This window comes from Lagopus muta, chromosome Z, assembly GCF_023343835.1.
Source record: "Lagopus muta isolate bLagMut1 chromosome Z, bLagMut1 primary, whole genome shotgun sequence".
In the NCBI taxonomy this organism is placed as follows: domain Eukaryota; kingdom Metazoa; phylum Chordata; class Aves; order Galliformes; family Phasianidae; genus Lagopus; species Lagopus muta.
This window is the reverse complement of record NC_064472.1, coordinates 33769295-33793275: the sequence shown is the minus strand read 5'-3', so window position 1 is coordinate 33793275 and position 23981 is coordinate 33769295. Positions and strand designations below refer to the sequence as shown.

General features: G+C 39.3%; 1 protein-coding gene across 2 annotated transcripts in view; it reads right to left on the bottom strand.

Annotated features, from left to right (window-relative positions):
• ADAMTSL1 (ADAMTS like 1) overlaps window positions 1-23981 on the bottom strand; it is a 405621-nt gene that overhangs the window by 168683 nt on the left and 212957 nt on the right. Inside the window, exon 1 of one of the 2 annotated variants that reach the window (XM_048931909.1) lies at window positions 3751-3817. The exons of the other annotated variant lie outside the window; for it this stretch is intronic. Within the exon in view, the coding sequence (XP_048787866.1) occupies window positions 3751-3807 (57 nt within the window). The 5' untranslated portion in view covers window positions 3808-3817. Of the gene's footprint in view, window positions 1-3750; window positions 3818-23981 lie in introns of those variants that run through there. 2 annotated transcript variants of the gene reach the window in all.

The window sequence follows — 23981 nt, the reverse complement described above, 5'->3', positions numbered from 1 at the left end:
ATAGCTATGAAAAGCAATATAGATAAAAGAGTGACTGCAGGTTCAAGGAAGAGTTCCTTATTGCTGGAAGGCTGCAATAAGGTCTGCCCGCAGGCTTTTCTTCTCCAGACTGAGAAAGAGTAAATAAAGTAAGTAAAGAGTAAATAAAAGCAAATATAAAAAAACTCTGAAGGAGAAGAAATACTAAATAAGCCCAAACACAGTGCTACATGTGAAGAAAGTGATGGATATGCAGACCTAGTTGCATGTAGATGTTCATGTAAGAAGCTGTGTCTTTCATAGACATGAGCTGTTCAGAGTATGGTGGCATGGCCACAAAACTCAACGGTCAGAAGTTTTGTATTCCTTTGCATAAATAAAACTTAGGTTTGTATACCTAAGCTATGAATTTCAGCGGATTCTGTTTGATCTCACCAATAGAGGAGATCAAAAGCTAGTCCTGCATACAATCTATGTACAAATATATATATGCACACTTAGGACCATGTACTGGAAAATCCTTCTCTACAGCTATAAATGTAGGAACAGATGAGCATGCACACATCAGTAGGGAGACCCATCTACACACGAAAGGAAAAAGTGTCATGTACATGTGGATATAAACAAGAAGCATTATATTCATTCCACTGGCTAATTGTGGTTGTGGTCATCCAAGACAGACACAGCTAGATAATAGGGGAATACAATGCCAAAGAGCCTGGAAGGGATGGACTATTGTATTTGACTATTTTCCATGTACAAAACAGAATAGAAAAAGAAATCCTCAAAAAAAAAAAAAAAAAAAAAAAAAAAGACACCAAGAAAAAAACAAACCAAAAAACCCACACATGTGCTTTATTACAGTTCCTAGTGTTAGTTCTGTAAATACCACAAGAGCAACCAAGAGAGCTAAAAAAAGCCGCTGAAAAGATGCAAACAACAAATGCAAATGTGATTAAATGCCCTTCTGACATGAAATGATTTGACTTCAAATTTGGATGAACACACATGTCAATGGCTGGTTATGGTTTTGGCCACATTCCCTTTGAGTTAGACAACTGTGATTTGCTTGTGCTAGGGTTTTATTTTTAAACCGATAGATAGGGAAACCTTTGGAATTGAATGCCTGTTCTCTTTTGTTCCTCTTAAAAGTGGTGTGCTAATATTTTCTTAGCATGCAAAAGTTCACAGAGCAGTGAACAAAATTCTCCAAATACCTGCTCAGTTTGGAAAGAGAGAAACAATCTTTTCAAGTTACTTTCAATCTGATTTTAGTTTTTCAAGACAAGTATCTAGGGTTATATTCTTAAAAGTATCTCTGACAGTACCCAGTTGCCATTTATGCCAAGAGAACAAGATGTCTGGGCATGAAGCAAATTCTAAGGCAGATAACAACCGAACTGCAAAGTCCACAGATCTGTCAAACAACATAGTCTTCCACCACTCAATTAAAATGATTTCTTATGAAGACGAATATGTGGAGTACAACATTTCTCCAGGTGGTCTTCCTTGAAGTAGACTATACTTGCTGGCTAACAAGACATTACTCTTGATGTTGCCTCTGGACTTGTCCATCTCTTTAACATTACATGCACAGAGACTGGAACAGTGCAATGTCTGAGCTATGAAACCTCCTTATGGGGGCAAGAACACAAAACAAAAGAAGAACCTTTCTTTATAGCATCTTACTGAAAATACAGAAGCGTTTCATAAATGATTGCAGGATTAATCATGTGAGTAGCTGACCACAACTCTTACTGCTTAGAAGTTCTAAGAACTAGAACACTTCTAATGATGCTGCTGGAGTACCTCATGACTAGAGTCTGCTCAAGTTGCTCCCTATAGGCAAGAAAGAGGTTTTAGGGACACACAAGACTAGAGAAACAAATCAACCCAGGCATAGATTTCCATAGCTCTCATACTCATTCCACCTACTTGACTAAGGGCTGGCATCTGTAGGGCTAATAGACATGTTTATAAACCCTATTCAGTGCTTACTTCTTCCTCAGAAACATCGATGACCCATACCCTGTATGAACTCACACTGCAATAAGCTACAGTAGCAATATGGTTATCTTACAACTAATCTCTGTCTCTATCCAAGCTAGAAGTAAAATTCTGGCATGTTTACCTAATCTCCTGCTGAAAGCAAGTAAAAGATTTCCCTGACTGTGGAGGGAGTAAAAGAATGGCCTGATTCAAAAAAGAACGTTAAGCTTGCTTCACATCACTATTCTTAAGGCACAAAGAGATTTGGTGGGAGGTGGGGGGGAAATCTCTTGAGGCAGGGTAAGTCATACAAATAAAAACTAGTATAGTATGGAATATAATGCATAATAGCTGGCAGCAGAATGCACTATTTATTTTCATGAATTAGGGACTGAGAACTTAAGTCACAAGAAGGAGAGTGAAGTATAAATGTTATGAGTATGAGCTTAACGTGGGGCCAGATCCCACAGTCCTTACACAGTTTTGTTGAGTCATATCTCCTGTTGATCTTCTTTGAATTAATACTGAAGGATTGGTTCATACTGTATTACAGTCATCAGGCTATAAACTTCTCATTTCCATATGTGAAGGAGGACCGGTGCCTGACTTTATGCCATTCTGCGTGATTTCAGCATATGGAAAACAGATCTTGAAACAAACTAGAAATTTAAATCTCAGTGTAAATTGCTTTCTTAGTTCTAGCAACCAAACGGAATTTAGTGATTAGACATCTAAAAGTTTTCAAAAAAAATCATACCTTTATTTTTATTAAGCACTTGGGATATGGTTATCCCACTAATTTAGGTCTAGATGTGATTACTAAAAATGCATTGAGATTAATTTACAATAATTAGAATACACTTTCATACAGATAAGTAGGAAGTAGAAAGATGCAAGGATTTATAAAGTTCATTAATTTTCTTTAAGGTTCTTTGTTATTCAAATGACTATACTTAATTAAGTCTCTAGAAAAAAAAACAAAAACAAAACACCAAATCCATGCCAAGACCACTATAGTATCAGAAGTGTCTGTACTTAATATTCTTGCTGCAGATTTTCTGATAGCAAACGTACTTATGAAATTAAGTCTGAATCACAATGGAACATTTAATATCAATCAAACCACAAAGCTACAGTGTTCAGCTGTAACACATCCTATCAGGATAATCACGGGGATTATGCTAGAATATCATACAATAATGATAAGCATTATAGCCCTGAAGCAAACCAGATATCATATCATGTATTTTACAAAAGTTATTATAAAGTTATCTCTCTAATGAGCTGCAGCAATAATCAGAGCTGCAGGAAAATTTCAGTACCTGGTTTCCCTGCACAGGCACAGAAAAAAAAAAAAAAAAAAAAAAAAAAAAAAAAAGTATATATATGTACATATATATATATACATATATACATACATGTTCATTTGTTGTCATTATTTTAGGAAGGAAGAAAATTTCAGTAACATTACAGTATGACACAGTTTGATTTAAAGGGGTTGAAGAAATGACACTTCTCCAAATCCCAAGCAGTTAAATTACCACTCACAGGTTGTTGCTGTCTGAGTCTGTAAAAGTGATGCCAACATCAACTCCTCGGTTCTACCTGCAGCAGCCTGCATTATCAGGGCTCTCTGTTTTTCAGAGAGGATAAGGTTTACATGATTTCTTCAAAGCAAGCTCTACCTTGATCTGGAAGACTAAAAGCATGCCCTCATACATACATGCAGATACAGTATCAGCTACAAGCTAGGCGAATTTATCGGAAAGAAATGGCATTTACCAGGAGGAGGGAAGCCAGAAGCAAGGTGCCAGCAGCGGCCCAGCGGCAGCCTTCCATGGTCGGCTGGTGCGGGACACTGGTCGGACCGTGCGCGAGCTGTGAAGCGCTCTGCTGCCCGCTGTCACATCCAGCGCCAGTGCGAAACTTCAGCCCCGCTTCTCCGTCTCCATCAGCCCTGCTCACATTTCCCGAGCCGCAGCAGTGGGTGGGTTGGGATAGGCTGCAGGGAAGCGCTGCCGGAGCCGGCGAGAAGCCAATGCCCCTCTTGCTAATCAGACATGCAGCACAACAAAGCCGAGGGGTCTGGAGAAAGTGTAAGAGGCAAGGTAGAGGGGGAGAAAACGGAGAGAGAGGAGGAGGAGAAGGAGGAGGAGAGAGGCAGAATGGCACAGCTGGAGGGAGTGCTCAGCCGTCCCCAGGAGCTCTGCTCCACCACTTGCCGCGAGCAGTCGGGCTTACAGCTGGGTCAGTAGCACTCCTCCTGAGCGCGCATTGTTCCAGTCAGGAGGGAAACTTAATCTGTGTCAATATATAACGTATGCCATAAAAGGCACCAATCAGAAAACACTGCAGTCTTCCAGGAAGATTTTTTTCGGCATGCTTTACTAAAGTTGTGCATTTTCTAGAGAAAAATGCTCTCTGGAACTCTTTCCTCCATTTATTTAGCAATAAGGGAATATGGCTCTGATCCCAAATCATAAAGCAGGTATGTTTCTAAGATGAGTGAGTATCAGCCTTTCTGTCATTACCTTTCTTCCTCATGGGGTAAACTTAAAAATCACCCTATTCAGCATTACAAGGAAAATGAGCTTCTGGGAGGGGCAATTTTGCACAGAAACACAATGATACACACACCTCAGGATAGCCAGGAACTCTGCCTTTGAATTAATTTGAAAGACTGGGGTTTCAAACCCTGTTTTCCCCCTGTTCAAGACTCACAGATTTATAGAATCATAGAATTGTTAGAGTTGGACCTTCAAAGATCATCTAGTCCAACTTGTTTGCGATCAACAGGGACACCTACAGCTAAATCAGGGATCTCAGAGCTCCCTCCAGCCTGACCATCAGTATCTCCAGGGATGGGGCATCCACCACTTCTCTGGGCATCCTGTTCCAGTGCCTCACTACTTCCAGGCCCCATGCAGTTTGCATGCCCATGTCCCTGCACGACCTGAAGTACTAACTTCCTTTTCATTTTTCCTTTTGGTCTAGCTTTTTGTTTAATTTTCTAAAGCAGAAAATGCAAACTGAATCCAATAAACTCTTTTCCAGTGCAACAGGCATTCTCACACACAGGAATGAGCTAGACTCTCACAGTCAGAAGGTTATGGTGCTGCAGAGTGTGCTTTGTCCAAATGGATATGCAGAAGGTCTTGACTTCCCTGAGATTTTGGCTGTTGTACCTCAGTAAGTTCGGACAATGGAGAAAAGGAGAAAAGCAATGTACATGTGTGTTAGGGGAGGAGAACGGAATGCTAGCAATGAGCATAGCAGAGGGAAGCTCTGCCAAGGGCATCAGGTCTGGGGTCAGAGAGGAAAAGGGACCAAGTGTAGATCACGGACCATTTGAAAGAGCTGCACATCCGCAGAAATGAAAAACAGCCTGGAGAAGTTGGATGAGCAAACAGGGAGAGATGCAGAGTACACAAGAGGAAAGGAACTGGGAGGAAAAAGAGGTTACAGATGTTGAGTAGTCAGGAAGAAAGAAGATGATCTGACTTAGCAGGGCAGGGACAGGAGCATAAATAATGGAGATATCCAAAGGCCTAAATAGAAAAGAAAGAAACTAGACAGAACTAGGCTTGGAAAATTAGGCTGAAGAGAGAAATTTGGAACAAGAAACAAGGGTAATCAGGAACAGTGGGAGAAGGAGATTTCAGCCTGCAGTGGCCAGCAGCAGCCTGACTGGGGACCTTTGAATGTGGTAGGCTGAGAAACAGAACCTGGAAGACTGGTTCAGAGGGCTCAGAGGGAAGGGGCCGTGATGAAAAGCCAACTAGGTGGGGTGGAATGAATGCAGAAGAGTGAAAGAGGGTTTAAAATGGATATTAAGAGCTTTCTTTCTTGTGTCAGTGAGTCCTTTATATGGCCAAATCCCCCCCGCACAGAAAATACAGTGACCACTTCCTCAGGAGAGCTGGTGTGTGGATTATTTTTGCGCTACACTCAACTCAGCAGTGGAGAACGTGCCACGTAATGATACTATGGCAGTATTTATGACTTCTCAGATTGCATTGGAAAACTCAGAAAATCTAAATATCAATAACAATAATGACAACAACAAAACATTCACCCCAAACAATTTGCTTCACTAGCAAACCTGCTTCAGCATCAAGCCTGAGAGCAGTACAAAGAGATCTTTTTCCATAATATTCTTGGGCCACCACTGTCTCTTTTTTGCCTTAATCTGTTTCCTTTCCCCAGAAGGCTAATGTCATCTAAGAAGTAATTACAGCTAATTTTTGGAATTCCTGTACATCAAATTCTCAAGGCCAAATTTTTACAGATAGCAGCAAGGTTTGTAATACTGAATAGATGAAATGATCACTACTTTCTTTTTAAGGACCACAATGATCCAGTGGTGATTGCATACATTAAGATGTGTAGGTGAGAAATAAATGAGAAGGACATACTCATATCCACAGACTTCTTTATCTCTTTGCCCAGCAAATTGGATATATTGTACTAACAGCACATAGCCCACTTCCAAATTCCTGGCTTTGGACACTCAGTGATCAGCTTTGTAAAAAATAGTGTCTTGAAAATAAATTTTGGACATTCTTCTTATCAGTACAGACCTCTCATCACCAGCTAATTCATCTGAACTAGAATAACTGGAGACTACTTGTGTCCAATGTATACCCCTGCAAATGTTCCGCTACTTTACCTCCCACTGCAGCTGATGGGCATTTTTCTCACAGGATGATGGTGAGAAAATGAAATTAACTTTTTTGCACATTCAGAACAGATTCCTGAATGCATATTAAATTTTTGTTTCATGACACACTCATATAAACACCCTGAATTTTTCATGAATCCATGTAAATGTTGTACTACATCATTTTGGCTTTGGGTTTTCTGTACATATTTCAACCTAGATCAAAGCTAAATTCAGGGAATGGAAACTCATATGAATCAAGTCCAAAAGAACAGTCTACTCAGATTCTAGCATACAGATTTAATGACGAGTCATGCCCAATGTCTACCAACTGCTACAGAGCAGTGTTGCATCTACTAAAGGTTCATCTGAATCATTACTAAGTGAAAAAGAAAAGAACTGAGAAAAGACTGTAGACTGAAAAGAAAAAAAAAAAAAATCTAGGCTTCTGAAGAGCCTAGATGGGTATTGGAGCTGAACATCTCCATATCCTGCTGCTCAGATCAGGACCATGATTATACCGAACTTACGTAAACATTCTGTATGGTGTTTTTTTATTTGTTTTACTAAAAGGTCATTCCAGGTATGGAGCACTAGTTTGGGGATGGAAATCTTTGTTTCTACATCAAATAAAAAAGGAAAATGTGTCCCACAGGATATAAAAGTGTCTGAAAGGTGCAAAGCCTCAGGCACTGTCCAAAAATGACTCCAAGAGTTCAGAGCACTGAAAGTCTTTTACCTACAGCAGAAAAAATAGCTGAATCTGCAATGGATGGGCTACCCTGTACTGATGGTGCGTATTCTGCCCCTTTGTTTCACCAGTAAGACAGAAATGGGTCTCAGCAAAATCTTAATGCTAGACGAAGTCCTTCTCCTTCAGACCAGTTTCAAAATTACTTTTCAAAAAAAACTGGAGATCAAGAGTCCAACATTGCTTTCAGTACTACTTGCTGATTATACACTTGCAAATAAGTCACCTCCAAATGGTGATATTACAAACACAAACCCGTCACCATCTTAGGGGAGACTGAATCTGTAAACACAAACTGCTGTATGCCCTGAAAATTACCCCTTCCACTTTTTGAAGTGGTCATTAACTTCAGTTCTCTTCCTCCTGCCAGGTGTTTAAATTAAATTGGTTTTCAACTGTTTGTGAGAAAAGCAGAGCTGTTTATCGGTCCTGTACACCTATAGCAGATTATACGAAATAGAAGCAGAAGCAAAAGAGGGGTGTCTGAGGCTGTATTTTAAGCTCCACAGATTTAAAAATACTTAATTTGAAAAACACACGTGCAGGCAGGAGAAAACTGTTAACATCAATATGCTTTATAGCAGGAAAGAGTGAACTCAGCTTTGGAGCTGATCTCCCAGGGGGTATATGTTACCATTTTCACTCAGAAGCCACCTGTCTCTTCTTGGAGGCTCGACCTTTTTTTCTTTTTTTCTTTTTTTTTTTTTTTTTGCCATCAGGTCCGTAGAACCACAGTTTTTTATTTCTTTTTACTTTTTCAGTTAACAGTTATTCTTAGATTTTCTCTTATAAGCCTGGATTGATTTCTGGGAACCTGGAAACTTGCAGAAGTATGGAAAGTGAAAAACGGAAGAGAGCCAGTGCTTTAGTTAGAAAATTGAATTTATGTGTGTATGCCAATAGTAGATGCAAAAAGGACTAGATTGAACGCTATATGCTCTGTGATATTCTACCAAGGCTACTAAGGTGAAGCTCACCCATGTACACACAGCCGCAATTACTGAAGTACTTTCCTCAGAAGTTAAGCTGCTAATACATGCTAAATCTGTCACACAATCATAGAAAAGACCTCAAAGATCAACCCGTCCAAATGTCCACTCACCACAAATATTTCCTCACTAAACCATGTCTCTCCATACAACATCTAAGTGTTTTTTGAACATGTCCAGGGTTGGTGACTCCACCCCCTCCTTGAGCAGCCCATTCCAGCACCTGATCACTTTCGCAAAGAAAAAAATGTCCTAAAATCCAACCTGAATTTCCCCTGGTGCTACTTGCCATTCCCTCTTGTCCTATTGCTAGTTACATGGGAGAAGAAGCTAACTCCTACCTCACCACAACACCTTTCAAAGGAGTTGCAAAGAACTTTAAGGTCTACCCAGAGCCTCCTTTCTCTAGACTGAACAATCTCAGCACCTGTCCAGACCACTGAGATATAATTCAAACCTACAATAGCAAGCAAATTATAGCTGTGAGAATGACCATACTCACTAGTAACCCAACAGGACAGTAGACAGTTAGTTGTTCAGCCTTCAGTCTCATCTCAACTCTGCCCTCTATGGAGACTGACTGCCAAGAGCACTGAGGTGCAGCAGGGGAAGTTGGGAACTAGGAGGCCATGACCTCTGTTGCCTGATCCACTGCAATAAATGTGAGGAAAGGTCTCAAGAACCAAGTGATACACACTTGTTCCATTTTGTTTAACTGGAAGGGAGTCAAACTGGTGAAGTAGTTCTACCTGAAACATATTTTGAACTGTCAACACAACAGTTGCTTCCCTTGTGGAACTATGGGGATAGATGGAATAAACTCATTTGTGAGGACAATTTCCGTCTACAATTTTAACTGCACTCAATGAAGTGATAAATTACACCCCTTGCTGTATTACATGGTCATCATTTACACTCTGAACTAGGAAAGATGCCTCTTGTACCTCAGTAATGAACCTTAAACTTTGACTGAAAAAAAAATGTAATCACTGAAAAAAAACCTGAAGTCTATAGATTTTTGCAGTATCTTTCGTAACAATTTAACATGCAATTAACATTTTTTTTTTCCATTGGAAGAGTGTCATAATTTAGTGGATGAGCCAAACATCTTGAACTGACATGCCTGAGATCCGAGTTACAACAACAACAACAACAAAAAGGGGGAATTTTACAACAGCAGATGCAAAATTACTTCCTCTTTCTATTTTGCTGGAGCATCCCAGGTAAGATAGACAAGCACAGATCCATCATTCCTCTAATGTTTCTCTCTCAGGAGAGAGAATGCCACATATATAGTCTTAATACTTCTCATCTTTTGGACATTTTTGTTGTGGGCATACTGAAATGGATTCCTGCTTTTAGTCATCCCAATGGCCAACACTGAGTGGGCTCACATAATCGTGTGCCACTCACACCCTCCTTCTAGAAGGTAAGCCTCTGCCTTCCATTTTTTTTTTCCTCACACAAGAGGGATTCCCCGTACTTCTGTGCAGACACATGCTTCTTTTCAATCTGTCTTTTGAAAGTGTGCAATATATTTAACTCCGAGTCTTCTGAGGCTGTCTTCCAGCTACTATTATATCTCAGCTTTTCCTAATGGTTGTTCTGGTGGTTGTTCTAACGGTGTTAACATATCATACTTTCTAACTAGCCCACAAAATAGCTTTGACATTTTACAAGCAGGGCACTGTATGTACAGGAAAATTAGCCTGTGTGCCCTTGATTTTACAGGAAGCCTCAGAGCACAGAATTGTACAGTACCTCAGAAGGTGCAAACCAATACCATTAGCTAAATGAACTGGTATGTTGATCATTACCATGAAAAATCACATTAAATTCCCTTTAACTATGTATAGGAGTTAGCAATGTGCTATGAGCAGTGTGTCAGCTAGTTGACATTAAATGCTTCACTTCCATGAACTTAGTAGAACACATGCAGTTCTTGCTGTGAATCTTGAACATGAGAAGTATGCTATGTTGACAACTCTTACAAATCCATGACTGGTTTCCTAGTCAATACTGGGTTTACCTCACAGGCCCCACTTTCGATGTCATGTCAATACGTGAGAGTTTCACATTTCATTAAAAATTTCTAGGCTTACTAGTGGAAAAAAAAAATCAGAAATCATGATCTTTAAAGATTGACATGCCATAGAGATCACACAAACCAACAAACAGGCTTGCATACAATTTTTAGAAGTCTTGTTATTTTATCTACAAAGCCCATAATTTTAGGGATACTATGCAAGAAAGCATGGGCTTGATGGTGTTGCCTTTGAATGTGGGAGAAATTGAGCATATATTTTTGTAAACCATTCCAGCTGAAATTTGGAGATTTATAAGTAATAAACTGACAAAACAACCAAACCAAACAAAAGCCTCACACACTTTTCAACCTCTTTGGAGGTTTTGCCTTGTACTATTTTCCTTCTTTTGCAGTACAGGATAAGTAATTCTTTATGTCTTTTTGCTTTTCTATTGCAAGTGGGATTCAGTTCCACTTTCTTTCTCATCAGAGTTTTCAATCTGAAGGCAGATTTAGATCATCATGACCAAACCTGAAATTAATCAGGTGAAAATGCCAAAGTATCACCAAAGAAGGAATATTCAAGTTTTAAGAACCTCACAAAGAAATGAGGATGAAAAGAAGACTAGGCAGTACATTTTGGATTAGGATTTGGAAAACCCCTAATGTGAGTGGAGGTGGGGCTGGGTTTTGGCCAATTTGTGATACTAAATTCTGCGTCTGGATTCAACTTTCCAAAGTTTCCAAGAAGACAAGAGGTGTGGAGGAAGGAGGGGAGCTGGATTGAGAATTTTGGGTTTTGGCCCATCTGTTGCGCTAGCAATTATTGAGAATGCCTGGACAGCACAAAGCGTTCTTTGAAATGTTGAGCCAGCAAGATATTTAGGTAGTGGAGCAGTATTAAAGAAACCCTTCTTTCTTAGAGGGTTTTGGATATCAAAACACAAGTAAAGATGCCATGTGGATGGAACACCCACTCGGTCACACAAGAGTTTTCCACGCAAAACATAGAAAATACTTGCTCCCACACTGGCCAAGTTTACAGTAAAGTTTAACAGCAAACAACAAAGATTACAGTGAAAAGCACCTATGATCTGTTTAGAAGCTGGAATCAATATTGTTCTTGTGACAGTCAGAGAGACAGGAAAAATTGGTGGTTAACGTTCAGAAAAAAATTTTCAATTTAGAATACCTTTAACAGAATATTTAAAAATATGGAAAGATAAGAATATGTCATAAAACACAGGATAAGTGGTAGGATTTTGAAACAGAACAGGGCTGAAACAGTTACAACATGCACAGAAGTGGAAAAAGGTATTCGGTGAAATATTTGAAACATATGGTTTTTGTTTATGTTTCTTGCAAATATTTGAGAAAAGTGAACAACTCCTACCTGTATACAATCGTGACCATGAATGCACTATTATGTTGTAACAAAAATGTATTTATAAGCAACCAATAAAATACTGGAAGAAATTATAATGTTAATAACTAGGAGGCTATCGTGTTCCATATTAAATTTCTCAGCACGGCAGCACACTATGCAAAAAGCAGCAGTTTCTACTTGATGGATTAAACAGTTTCAATATGGTGGAAATATGGGAAACAGTGAAATAAGACAGATAGTATTCTGCTTTAAAGCTAGGCAGAAAATATACTCACTATCAGAGAAACAGGTGAAAAAGTGAAATCACTTTTGTTTCTTGCTTGTTTCGATTGACCCTGTGGTCTGAACTCATGAGGGTTGGAAACTGAAAATTCAAATCCACATTTGGATTGAGTCTTCCCCCCCAAAAAATGCTTTTTTTCACAATATTCAATGAACAGTGGTGGCTGGTAAGTATATGAGTAGCTTGTACTGAGCCAAGTACAGTGGTTAGATATGTAACCCTGAGGATCCTGGTCCCTCTCTCACTGATGGGAGAGATCAGGAATAATGAAAGTGAACTCGGGTATATTTTGAAGCCTACAGCAGGTGAAAATTAGAGGAAAATTCTTAACTTATGTGATATTATATCTTCATTATACTTCGTTTTTTTCATGAAATTTTTTGAGTCACATGAATTTCAAAGGTAACAGATCATGGCAATAAACATTGCAAATACACAATGACAAAATAAGCCTTCTGAAGAAAACTATCGTGAAGAAGAGCATTAAACCTCTTCAAGTAATAATCATGTAATTCTTCAATCAAATCCTTACTGCAGTAGGTACACATTTCTGATTAGCAGAAAACAAGGAATATTCACTATTAAAACTGACTGGCTTTTATACGTGGAAAATGAGTTAAGTTCAAATTAATATCTGCTCCTAAATTCCATGCACTATATGTACTGATCAAGCTGGTCAACATATGTTATCCAAACATATTAAAGAACAAATGGAATGAGAGCAGATAATGCTGTATGCGTAAGCACGCAGGGCTTTGTAGGCTGAATTACTGAGATAGAAGGCAAATGAAGTTGTTTGCGATGGACCTACACTTCTGATCTCCAGTAACTTTGTCAGTGAATAAGGGAACAATAATTCCTTAACTGTGATAGTCTCACTATAGAACTGTCATTTATTCATGTATTTAGTCATACAGTGTCTTCTATGCCAACATTTTGTAGTAGGAAGAGCACATGAGATTTAGTTCTGCATCCTACTACAGTTCAGGGTTTTAACCTCCAACGCCATTCTTCAGATACATTCTCATAAGAATCTACATTGACAGGTATCTTGTTGCATCCTGCATGCCTTATTCCTGATGAGCACAAAATAATTATGAAGAACATAAGAGAGTGAAGGGACTTTCCCTCATCTGTAGAAGAGAAACCAACAGTCACAGATTCTCTGAGGGCTTTTTACCTTTTAGCTACTTGACATGACAGTGTATGAATGTACAGCCTTTATTTTAAAATGTCTAGGCCTAGGTTAAAGTCATAATTACAACTGAAATACTTTCATATATCTTTAAACTATTAAAATCAACACTATAATTTCTCTGTCACCTTATCTATTGTTTTAATCTGGTGCCATTTGCTTTATTTAAGCAGTTTATCCACTGAAACTTGTATATCATGCACATTTGTTTCCAAAAGCTACTTCTCCATAAGGTACCACATAATCTGTTCTACATTTAAATGATAAGCACTTTTATGGAGCTATCTTAATGCAGTTTTTGGCTTTATCTTCTTTCTTTTATTTGAATCCCTATTTATAAAATTTGCTTTTATGTATCTTTGACATTAAAATTGTTCGGACCATTTAGGTCTGTAATGTAATTTGCCTGCAGAACAACATCGGAGTTGATAAGAAATATACTTGTGATGGAATATGTCTTCACTCAGAGGAAGAGTATTACAGGACTTCAGGCTAACAGTCATTCTTCTGCAAAAGCTTTGATGTAAGAAGAAAGAACTGTAAATTATGAAAGACTATGAAGCAGATTACCTACGCAATCCTAATTGCTTACTGTAGTTTTACAGCATTATTTATATGTAAAGCTTTACATTCTTCCATTATGTCTTACTTCTGCCTTCTCCCCTTCCCCCTTCTGACTTTGACCACACATGCATGGACTTGTTCTTCTGTCAAAGCACATAGCAAAAGATAAAGCAGACCAGGCATGTTTGTATTGCAGGCTTGCAATTTATCTTCTCCCTGAGCTGCTAGGAGGGGTTGGTTTCTTTTGTTGATAATTCATTGGCATTTATGAGAACAGACCTTTGCTACACAGGGAGAGAAAGAGACATGTCACTAGATCACAGAAGGCTGTCAGCTCATCAATAACTTCCTGCCGTGCCATTACCAGTTGAAAATCTAATGCAGGTGAGTAGTAGGAAGCTGAGAGAAAATAACTGCTCTTGTATTAACCCAGCAATATAGCTCAATAGGCCTAATTGAGTACATCTATTCCCTTATCTGTAGGAAGTATACCAAGTGTTCAGCTTTTTAAAGCCCGTATGTAGCTGGACATTCAGAAAAGTTTATGCCAGATGAAAGCCTGGACTTGTTTAAGAGAGTAAAACCACTCAGAAGTGCTATACGGTGGCCATAGATCCGTTTAATTTTCCAGGTATTAAAATATCACCACTCAGGGCTAATTTAATTAAGCAGAAGTCTTGACTATCCGTTATCTCAGATCCAGGAAGTAAAATCCACCATTCCACCTCTTGCAGTGATTGGGATAAAATAAAACAGATGCATTTTAAACAAACATGCATAACATCAGGATACAAATTTTGCCCTTTAGGGGGCCGGTGTACCCATCGAAGGACAGCATTCAGTGAAACACAAGTATAGGTACCATTCAGAATTTCCTCAGACTTGGCATTATATCCTGCTCCTGCAAAAATGAATATAGCACTAGCTCCACCGCTTAAACTGTGGGAGACACAGAGCTGAGTTAAGGCTACTTCTGCATTTTAAAAAGTGAAAAAGGAAGATGAAGTACATTTTATTGCATAAATAAAAATTAGCAGCTCATTCTGTCCTGACAAATAACCCAGTGATTTCAATGAAGATGTCATGGCTGTTGGTCAGGACAGAGTCAAGCTGTACATCCAAGATTCAGCACTTGAGGAAAAAGACATCCTTCTCCGCCTATATTTTTTTTTGCTCATTGTATGCTTTCTTTCATTCTTCTGGGAGACACCAAGTCTGACTATCTCACTATGGCCTTACTATGCAATGTGGAGACCGTACTGCTGCTGTTCTGAAAAACACTGCACTGGACCTGCACAGACAGAACTTCCCATTTCCCAGCTTATATTTTACTGCAGTGCACATTAAAAAATTTTACACTTTGTTCAAGGCTATTGCCAGAAGGGAAGGCAATTAAAGTGAGGCTTCATTAGGGTGAAATAATCACAAGTTTAATTAAACAGCATAAACTTGGATTCCAAATAATATTTTGCACAAAGAAATTCTAATATTCTTTTTCTCCCATTTCTCTCTCTCTGCCTGTTCTAACGCACTGTTCTTCCCCAATTTTCATTGCAATGAGCAATTTCGTAACAGTGATTTTCACTGATCTGAGGCACAAGAACACACAATGTTGAATGCATTTCAGAGGATCATTTCCTGATCTTTTGCAGAAAGAAGTCGTAGGACTTCATTTCAGCAATAATCCAACTGAAAACAGCAATTCGCGTTCTGTTGACCTACTCATTCTCATTCTCAGTGCTTTCATGAAGACAAGACAGGAGGTCAGGCGGTATGGAAAAGATCCAGTTGCATCTATTTGGCAGCCTTAAAACAGTGCATCTTGGAATAAATAGTGCCAGATTTTTCAGTGTTAGACGCACAGTTACTGGCTTCTACATCACAAGATTTTTGAAATGCTTATTGTGACCGAAAACTTTTCATGATTTTTTTTTTTTTGCGAGCACATGAATACATCCTCCCTCAATATGCACATGTGTCATCACTTCATGTGATTTATTCTGCTTCCTTTCTATGTATCATGACTAGAATAACTAATACAGTTTCAGGGAACACAGTAAGCCATATTTCCCTAAAATGTCCTGAGCCAAAGATATCAGGCACTTGCATAACTAATGGCAAGTATTGATGCCTGGCCCAGAGGACTTGCAATGGTATATTTGTTGGCATTGAAGTGCTTCTGCAAAAAGGTTTTTTTTTTTTTTTGCTGAAGAGGTGGAGGCCTGCTTTTGCATAATCCCTTCGTTGCATTGATCTGACATGTCTGCCTCATAACTGAACGTGAGATACTGAGCTCTTCTGGAAAACCACTGGATGGCACAGGATCAGGTTTATATGCTCACTGTACTCCCCATCAAATATTTCTAGTAACAAGCTTCCATGGAAAGAATGTCTTATCTTTAAAATACACTCCCAGAGATTAATGGAAAAGCAGCAACTTTCATAAACAGAATAAATAAGGCTTTTTGCATGAAAACATGTTTACAACCACAATAATCAGTCATCTGCCAACAAAATCAACTGTCTTGTTAGTGCCACCAAGCTTGCACGCTATATTCTGAGGAAGAACTATTTAAACACAACCATGATATTTAATGGCATGCAGGATATTTAATGGCTGTAGCAAACAGCATTACAGCATTCCTTTTTGACGCTGAGAGGCTTGGAGCACGGGGCAGCGTTGCAGCAAAGATCATTACGGTGACTGCTTTTGTACTTTTTACAGTTTGTAGCTCCATTCGCTATATAGGAAGTATTATTCAAGCTCCAAGCTAATGCACATTCTGTCATATGGACTGCTTGCACTTTTGGGCACAGTGACTGACTTACAAGGAACTGTACCCTCAACAGTGAAGACACCTTGCTTTGCTCAGGCAGAGTATTCGGCGTCAGCAGAATGGGGAAGCAAGTATCGCCTGGCAGAGGTCTTTTCCAACAGCACTCACACCCCGGATGGGGCCACCAGCGGCCGGACAGAGACCATACCTGCAGTGCGCAGGTACAATGCGCTGTATGAGCAGCCCCGCGGAGCTCAGCTGCCGGCGCCAGGCGCAGCGGTGCGGCAGCCCCCCCTAGGGTACGCTGCGAGGATCGGGGGAGCAGCTGGATGGGAAGCGGGAGACGCTAAGGGAGAGTGAATCCTCACAGTCCTGTTGGGCAGAAGGACGCCGTGAAGTGGTGCGCCGAGTCCAGCCCCACAGCCACCACCCAGTGCGCCGCTGGGGCCACGAGCTGCTCCCGGCGGGAAAAGGAAACGAGATCTCTTCCAGTTTTGGCTGCATAAATGCAGCAAGCTATAGGCGATGTGTGCTGCCATCGAGAATGTGGAACAGTTGTATTAATTTAGTTTTGCTCCTCTGCGTTACTACCAGACGTTAGGAATGCATGCAAGCTGCTGCGCTAGCCCAGGTGGCTTTCTCTGTAAAGTTAACACTTTTTTTTTTTTCTTTTTTTCCCCAGGTGGGAACAGCAGGAATGTCCAAGGAGCAGAGGAAAGCGCAACTGCTGCTTATGGTTTATAAGAGCTTAATGAGCTGTTTTCTCCCATCCCATCTGCTCTCAAAGAACTCAAGAATCCAGAGGAAATGGTAAAATGCTCTAGAAGTGACACCTGTACCATGCTGTCAGAGATAAGTAAAAATAGCTGCTGTAGTTTTCGAAAAGAGAGTTAGTGCAATTTTCAGAGCTCAGGTTAGCCTGTGTTTCACATGGCAGCTGCTTTCTAAGCAGCACTGAGCAACTGACGTATCACAAGGTCTTCTGGTAGTTATTAACATGCTTCTCATAGCACTGTTGGTTCCGTTGCCTGTGTTTCTAATTAAAAAATTGCTTCTGTGAATAACAATGAGAAATATTACTGTGTGCCATTAGCTAACCTTTTGACATAGGCTGTTCACATTTGTTCACAAAACCTGTTAGTATCTAGGAAAAAAATAACTGAAATAGATTCTCAGTATGGCCTCACTGATTACATTTCTTCAGTTGCATAGTATTTGAATTCAGGTTTGTTTGTTTTTTTTAAACCTGAACAAGCAAGGTCTCACACAAAGTTGTACAAGGAAAATCAAATAAACAAGGTGTTCACACATATATAGGTGCTGTTTAAATCTATTGAGAGATGGTAGAGGACTGAAATAAAAACTCTCGTTCTTCAGCACTGTCACAATAAATAAGGCTGTAATATGCAATGGGCTGGACTGGGCTTTCAGTAGAACCTACCCCTACAAGTGAAGGTGTACCTTAGAACCATAGAAGCCCTACAAAGAGAGTTTGTCCCATGCAGCAAAAACTTCCTGCTAAAATATCCTCCTGTGCTAAAGACCTAAAAGAACAAAAAGGCTTGTAAAAGATCAGGAAAAAAGGCTTTCTTACGGACATCCACTCAACTCTGATAACTTACATTCTGCAATTCACTTGAAAGCTGAGCACTGCATGTCAGAAGGCCTCTTGAGCAGAGTGGTTTTTGTTCTGTGTCTGCAGTGCCAAGTGCAATGGATTGCAAGTTTACAGCTTGTAAGCATTAACTGCAAACAGTAATTACCCTGATGTAGCATTGTTTGGAAATTCACCCAGAAAGTTTTTCTCTTATGCTTATTTTTAACTTACTCACAAGAGCAAAAAAAAAAAAAAATCCTAAAATAAATGTTCTCTCTCTCTACAACTACCTGAAGGAGGGTTGTAGTGAGGTGGGAGTTGGTATCTTCTCCATCGTAATTAGCAATAAGACTAGAGGGAATGGCCTCGAGTTGTGCCAGGGGAGATTCAGGTTGGATGTTAGGAAATACTTCTTTGTGAGAGTGGTCAGGTGGGCTGCCCAGGTAGGTGGTGGAGTCAGTGACCTTGGAAGTCTTCAAGAAATGTTTGGATGTTGTACTGAGGGATATGTTTCAGTGGTGCTATTGGTGATATGTGGATGGACTGACTGATCTTGGAGGTCTTTTCCAACCCTGGTCATTCTATAATTCTATGATTCTTTTCAATTAAAATACAGCTATTTCTATTCTATTATGAACCTATCTGTAGATGCAGATAAAGCCATTTTGTAGGAAAGCAATTTTTGCTACAACTGTTTTCTGCTGACCTTCAGGACAATGCACACAATGCATGAGTGACAGGCAAGAACACAGCAGAAACCAGGACTCTTAAGGCTGAGTGAACTGGGTCTGTTCAGCCTTGAGAAAAGAAGACTGAGAGGGGACCTGATCCAGGACTATAAGTATCTAAGGTGTGGGGGGCAGAATGGCGAGGCTGGACTCTTTTCAGTGGTGAATGGAGACAGGACAAGGGGAAAAATCCAGAAACTGCAGCATAGGAAGTTCTGCACAAATATGCACAAGAACTTCTTTACAGTGAGGTGACGGAGCACTGGAACAGGCTGCCCAGGGAGGTGGTGGAGTCTCCTTCTCTGGAGATGTTTAAGACCTGCCTGGATGCCTACCTGTGCGACCTGCTGTAGGGAACCTGCTTTGGCAGGGGGGTTGGACTCGATGATCTCTGGAGGTCCCTTCCAACCCCTACAATTCTGTGATTCTGTGATTCTGTGATTCTGTGACTCAGATTCTCAGCCTGTGAATACATGGGGACAGCACTAGCAATGGATGGAGAAAGTGCTTCTAAAATCATGGCTTCATGTGGGCACAATCGTGATGCAAATTCTTTATCTTACTTGGCAGCCATGGGATCCAGATCTACAAAATCACACAGCTGGTGCTTCTAGATTCTGTTTCTATGTTGCATACAATATTTGTTTTTATGCCTAAGTTACGAATGCATATTAACAATTATCTGAATCATTCCTGAGATCTCCTCTCCCCTCCCCTCCCCTTCCTTCTCATCCCCTCCTCTCTCCTTTCCTCAGAGGAGATAGTGATCTGTCTGGAGAAGACCAGAAAGATGGCTCAGCTCCAAGATGTCTTCACAGAAGACAAAACATGTAATGAAAAAGAGGTTTGGTCTCTCATATTCAAAGAAAATATAGCTGATAGACACTGGAAGCTGGAGACTGAGCAGCAGGAGATAAGGGGAATTATAACACAAACCACGAGGCCTGGGGCTGCAGACTAAAGGCAAGGGTTACAATGATTTCTGTAGGCAGCAATCAGAGAGAAACATCTCCTCCAACCTAGTTTTTTAAGTGGCATAAATTTATTTGCTTCTGCAGAATTCAGCAGGAGCACAGGAAGCCCTTGCTCCTCATTGGCTATCAGAACTGACCCTAAGAGTACATTTTTAGGACATAAGATCCTGTTGACAGTATACAACTGTTTTTAATAGATATGAAATTTTTACTGCTCACAAGATCTACAATTCCTGAGTGTATTCTCCATTTTAAAGTCTACAAAATATTATTGTGGGCCCATATCTACATACAGGATTAAATACTTCATCTTCTCTTTGCAACTCTAAGGAAAGCACAAAAATTAAATGAAATGTGCCCATCACGATGGGCATATGTTAACCTTATCTGTGTCATTGGTGGCAGGTAGGGAAAATGGGATGTTCTTAAGCCACTATCAGATTAATATGGGCTTATTGTTATAGATACTGTACTTCCTGTTTACTGCTTCCAAGAGCTGAAAATCACAGATTCGCACAGAATCACACAGAATCATTAATATTGGAAAAGACTTCCAGATCATCCAGTCCAACCATCCACCTACCACCCATATTATCCACTAAACCATATAAATATTTCATAGTTTATTATTAAGTTGTTAATCAAAGCAAAAGCAATTTAAAAAAAGATTGCCAAAATGTTCAAGACTTCCATTTTGTCTTCCTATGGAGTCAAAGAAAGGAAAAAAAGGAAAAAAAGAACAGAGTGGAAAACTTTTAAAACTCAGAGAAGAAAGACAGGTAAGACTCTTTTTCAGGCTTCTGAATGTAAGCAATTCTTTTCAATCCAAGCACTTTCCAGATGTTTCAAAGACATCTGTTGGTATTGCAGCCTTCAACAGAATTTAAATTCAGCAGTGCTATTCAGAAGCCAGTTTGCTATGTTCTTACTCTGATGATCCAATGTGAATTAGTATATGCACAGCCTCTTTAAATGAACGGCAGCTTTCCCATCTCATGACCACTCACATCCTATAACTACATATTTATTTTAAATGACAGTTGATGCATTGAATTGGCATAATCTGTACCTTAAGGAACATTCATAATTTAATGACCCACTTATAAAGGAAAATTCTGCTTGACAGGATACTTATGAGAAAATTTCTTGGGAATATTCCATACAGGTTTGAAATGTCAGTTGCAGAGGCATTAGAGCAAAATACATATCTTTAAAGTTAAATCATGTGAAAGATATGCATCCTGACTGTCTAAACAATCTCACATTGAATATGGTGACAAAAACAACCCACAAAAAAACAACAAATACCATTCTGGCTAAGCCTCAAAAAATAAAGGATCTCCACAGCCCTTTACTTTACAAGTAAAGGAGAATCAAAGGTATCGAAGAGGAGTCTTGAGGGGTATGAAGAGTATGAGGATGAAAGAGAGGCATGACCAAACCCATTGACCCCTTACAGCCCTTTGCCCTCCAAGTGACTCAAGTTGGCTCTCCTCTTCCCTCTTGCTTCTCCCAGAACCCCCTCAGCTGCCACAAGATAATCAAATTTTGCTGACCTAAGAAGGATAATAAAGTCATTCTGTCTCTGACCATGAGGGCTAGAAGAGAGTGAAAATAGGGTTTTCCTTTCACTGCTGAGAAGTCTGGAGCTGGCTCTGGAAATAGTAATAAAATGTATAAAATGCTAGTACAATGCACACATTCCTGCATATTTGAAAGAGAGGGAAAACGTGAAAAGCAAGGGATTTGACTGTCCAGGCCCTCCATCTGTGGAATTTCCATTCACATCATTTGGAGTTCAGAGTATGAAAAGCCTTGCAGAAGCAAATCTAAAATAATATGTAAAACCAGTAAAGTTATATATGTATTTGTGTGAAAACTGAAGCATTTAGCTTATTTCACCTCACAGACAGAACTACCCTAAAGGCTTCTCTAAGTGTGATTCATCTTTAACTGGAGAACTATGAAAGCAGAAAGGTCATTTAATCTAACTGGAACACCCCCCATCTATCATCCAGCTTTCCTACCCCCACCTTCCAACAGAGGATATAAAGTTCTGTTTTGAAGATGATAGGGATTTTCATTAAATCACAGTGAAGATGTTTGTTAAGCAAGGAAAACAAAGTTTTTGCAAAAATTAATACAATAAATGGTAGAAGCTGCAAAAGACATTAGGTTGAATTTAGAAAGTCTAAACTTGTGAATTCCAAGCATGGTTGTGCAATATTGCCCCAAATAGTTCCTGTACACTAACTGGAATGGATATGGAATTTGTGTATTTATATGCATATGTAAATTTTCGTACACTAAATTTCTACAGAATTTTATGAGATCAGAACTTGATATGAGATGTACTACCAAGAAGTTACTTACTAGCCACTAAAATCACTTTGTTGCTTTGATTTATTGTCACAAAGTCTCAAGGCTAAAAGTAATGCACATTGAAAAAATAGCAGAGAGAAGCAGTAGATGAACTATGAAGTCTTTGAATTAGTGTAGCTATGTCTTCAGTTGTATTTGGAGGACTAATGGCAGGCACGTGAGATTTCTAATATAAGCAAATACAAAATCCAAGAAAACAGATCTAAATATAACTCAGTGTAATGTATTAGAAAAAAAACAACAAAACATAATGTTTTGAAGGACCCTACTAGGGTCAGGCTGGGAGAAATGTCTATACTAATATGTAAGAATATATCAGTAAGAAAACACAGAAATATATCAGTGAAACTTGTTTTCATTAGCAATGCTCTGCAGAAGCACAATCATTCTAATTGTAGCCAGTTGAAGGTGACTTTTCCAGCTTATCTCACAGGCTGGTGAGGAGTTTAGACTTCCAATATTTGACCTATAGACAGTGCAGCCATAAATACCTGAGCACTGAAAACTGTAGGCTTGAGAAAACTTGCCTCTGTGAGGCATCCCTAGCCAGCGTGCTGCTTCAGTCTTCTCACATGCCCCAGTGTGGCTTGCAAAGGCCATATTTTATGAATTTTCTATAATTCAAAGCAAAACAGCTTGGATTACCATTTTCCTCCCCTCCCCTCCCTTCCCTTCCCCTCTGCTCTCCTCTCCTCTTCCTTTCCCTCCCTCCACCCCCCTTTCCCCCCCAAGGAGATACAAAAGGTTTATCGAGATGTCCTAAAATGTAACTTTAAAAAATGTTAGAATTTTCTAAAGACTTTCTAATTACCTCAACAGTACAATTCTGAGCAGCAGCACATTCAATATACTGTGCTAAGTGATTGGGCAAATCATAATGCTTTGATAGATGATTTTGTGGGTGCAATTTACTTCACTGTGACATAGCATCTCTAATATGGATGATACATGCAAGTCATGCCGACAATTGTGAAATTCATCTCCTATTTTTAATAAGTAATTCCCTTCTTGCATTTTTTGTCCACATGGTGATGTAAAATCATAAATAGAAAACAGTAGATGGTCCTCTTTTCTTGAAAGCTTTAAAAGATCATGACAGATTAAGTGTTATGAATAATTCTTGCTTTGAATCAGCTTTGAAATGCTTTTAGCATTTTAAAATAGATGTCTTAGAGAGATGTAGATGAATACATGAATAGAGAAATGTTAGGATGGCTTTCTATGACAAAGTAAGAACAACTTCTATCTGTCACAGAGGAAAACACTGTATTCATGTCTCTGGGTCATCCATTCACTGCTTTACAGGACTAAAATCCTCCAAGGAATGTCACAAATTCAGATGTAGTCATCTGAAAAGTTTTACTTCATTTTTATTAGTCTTTCTTTTCCAGAACCAAAGTAAAAATGTGAATTCCTGTTTAAACTGAGCAAAAAGTAATTTCAGTGAACCAATAAAGCCACCATGAGGATTGGTATGTGGCCAGATCTGTTCCAGAAACTGAAACACCAACATGTCTTCAGGACGTCAGAAAAACACCCCGGAAAAATTAGAACTAATGAGATCATATAATTAACTAACATAAAATAAGAGAGAATTTGTGTGCAAGGATTTTACAAATATGATGAGCTCAAATCTAGAGTGAAGGCTGAATGGTTTGGTGACCATATACAATAAAAACAACAGTGTGACCAGATGACAG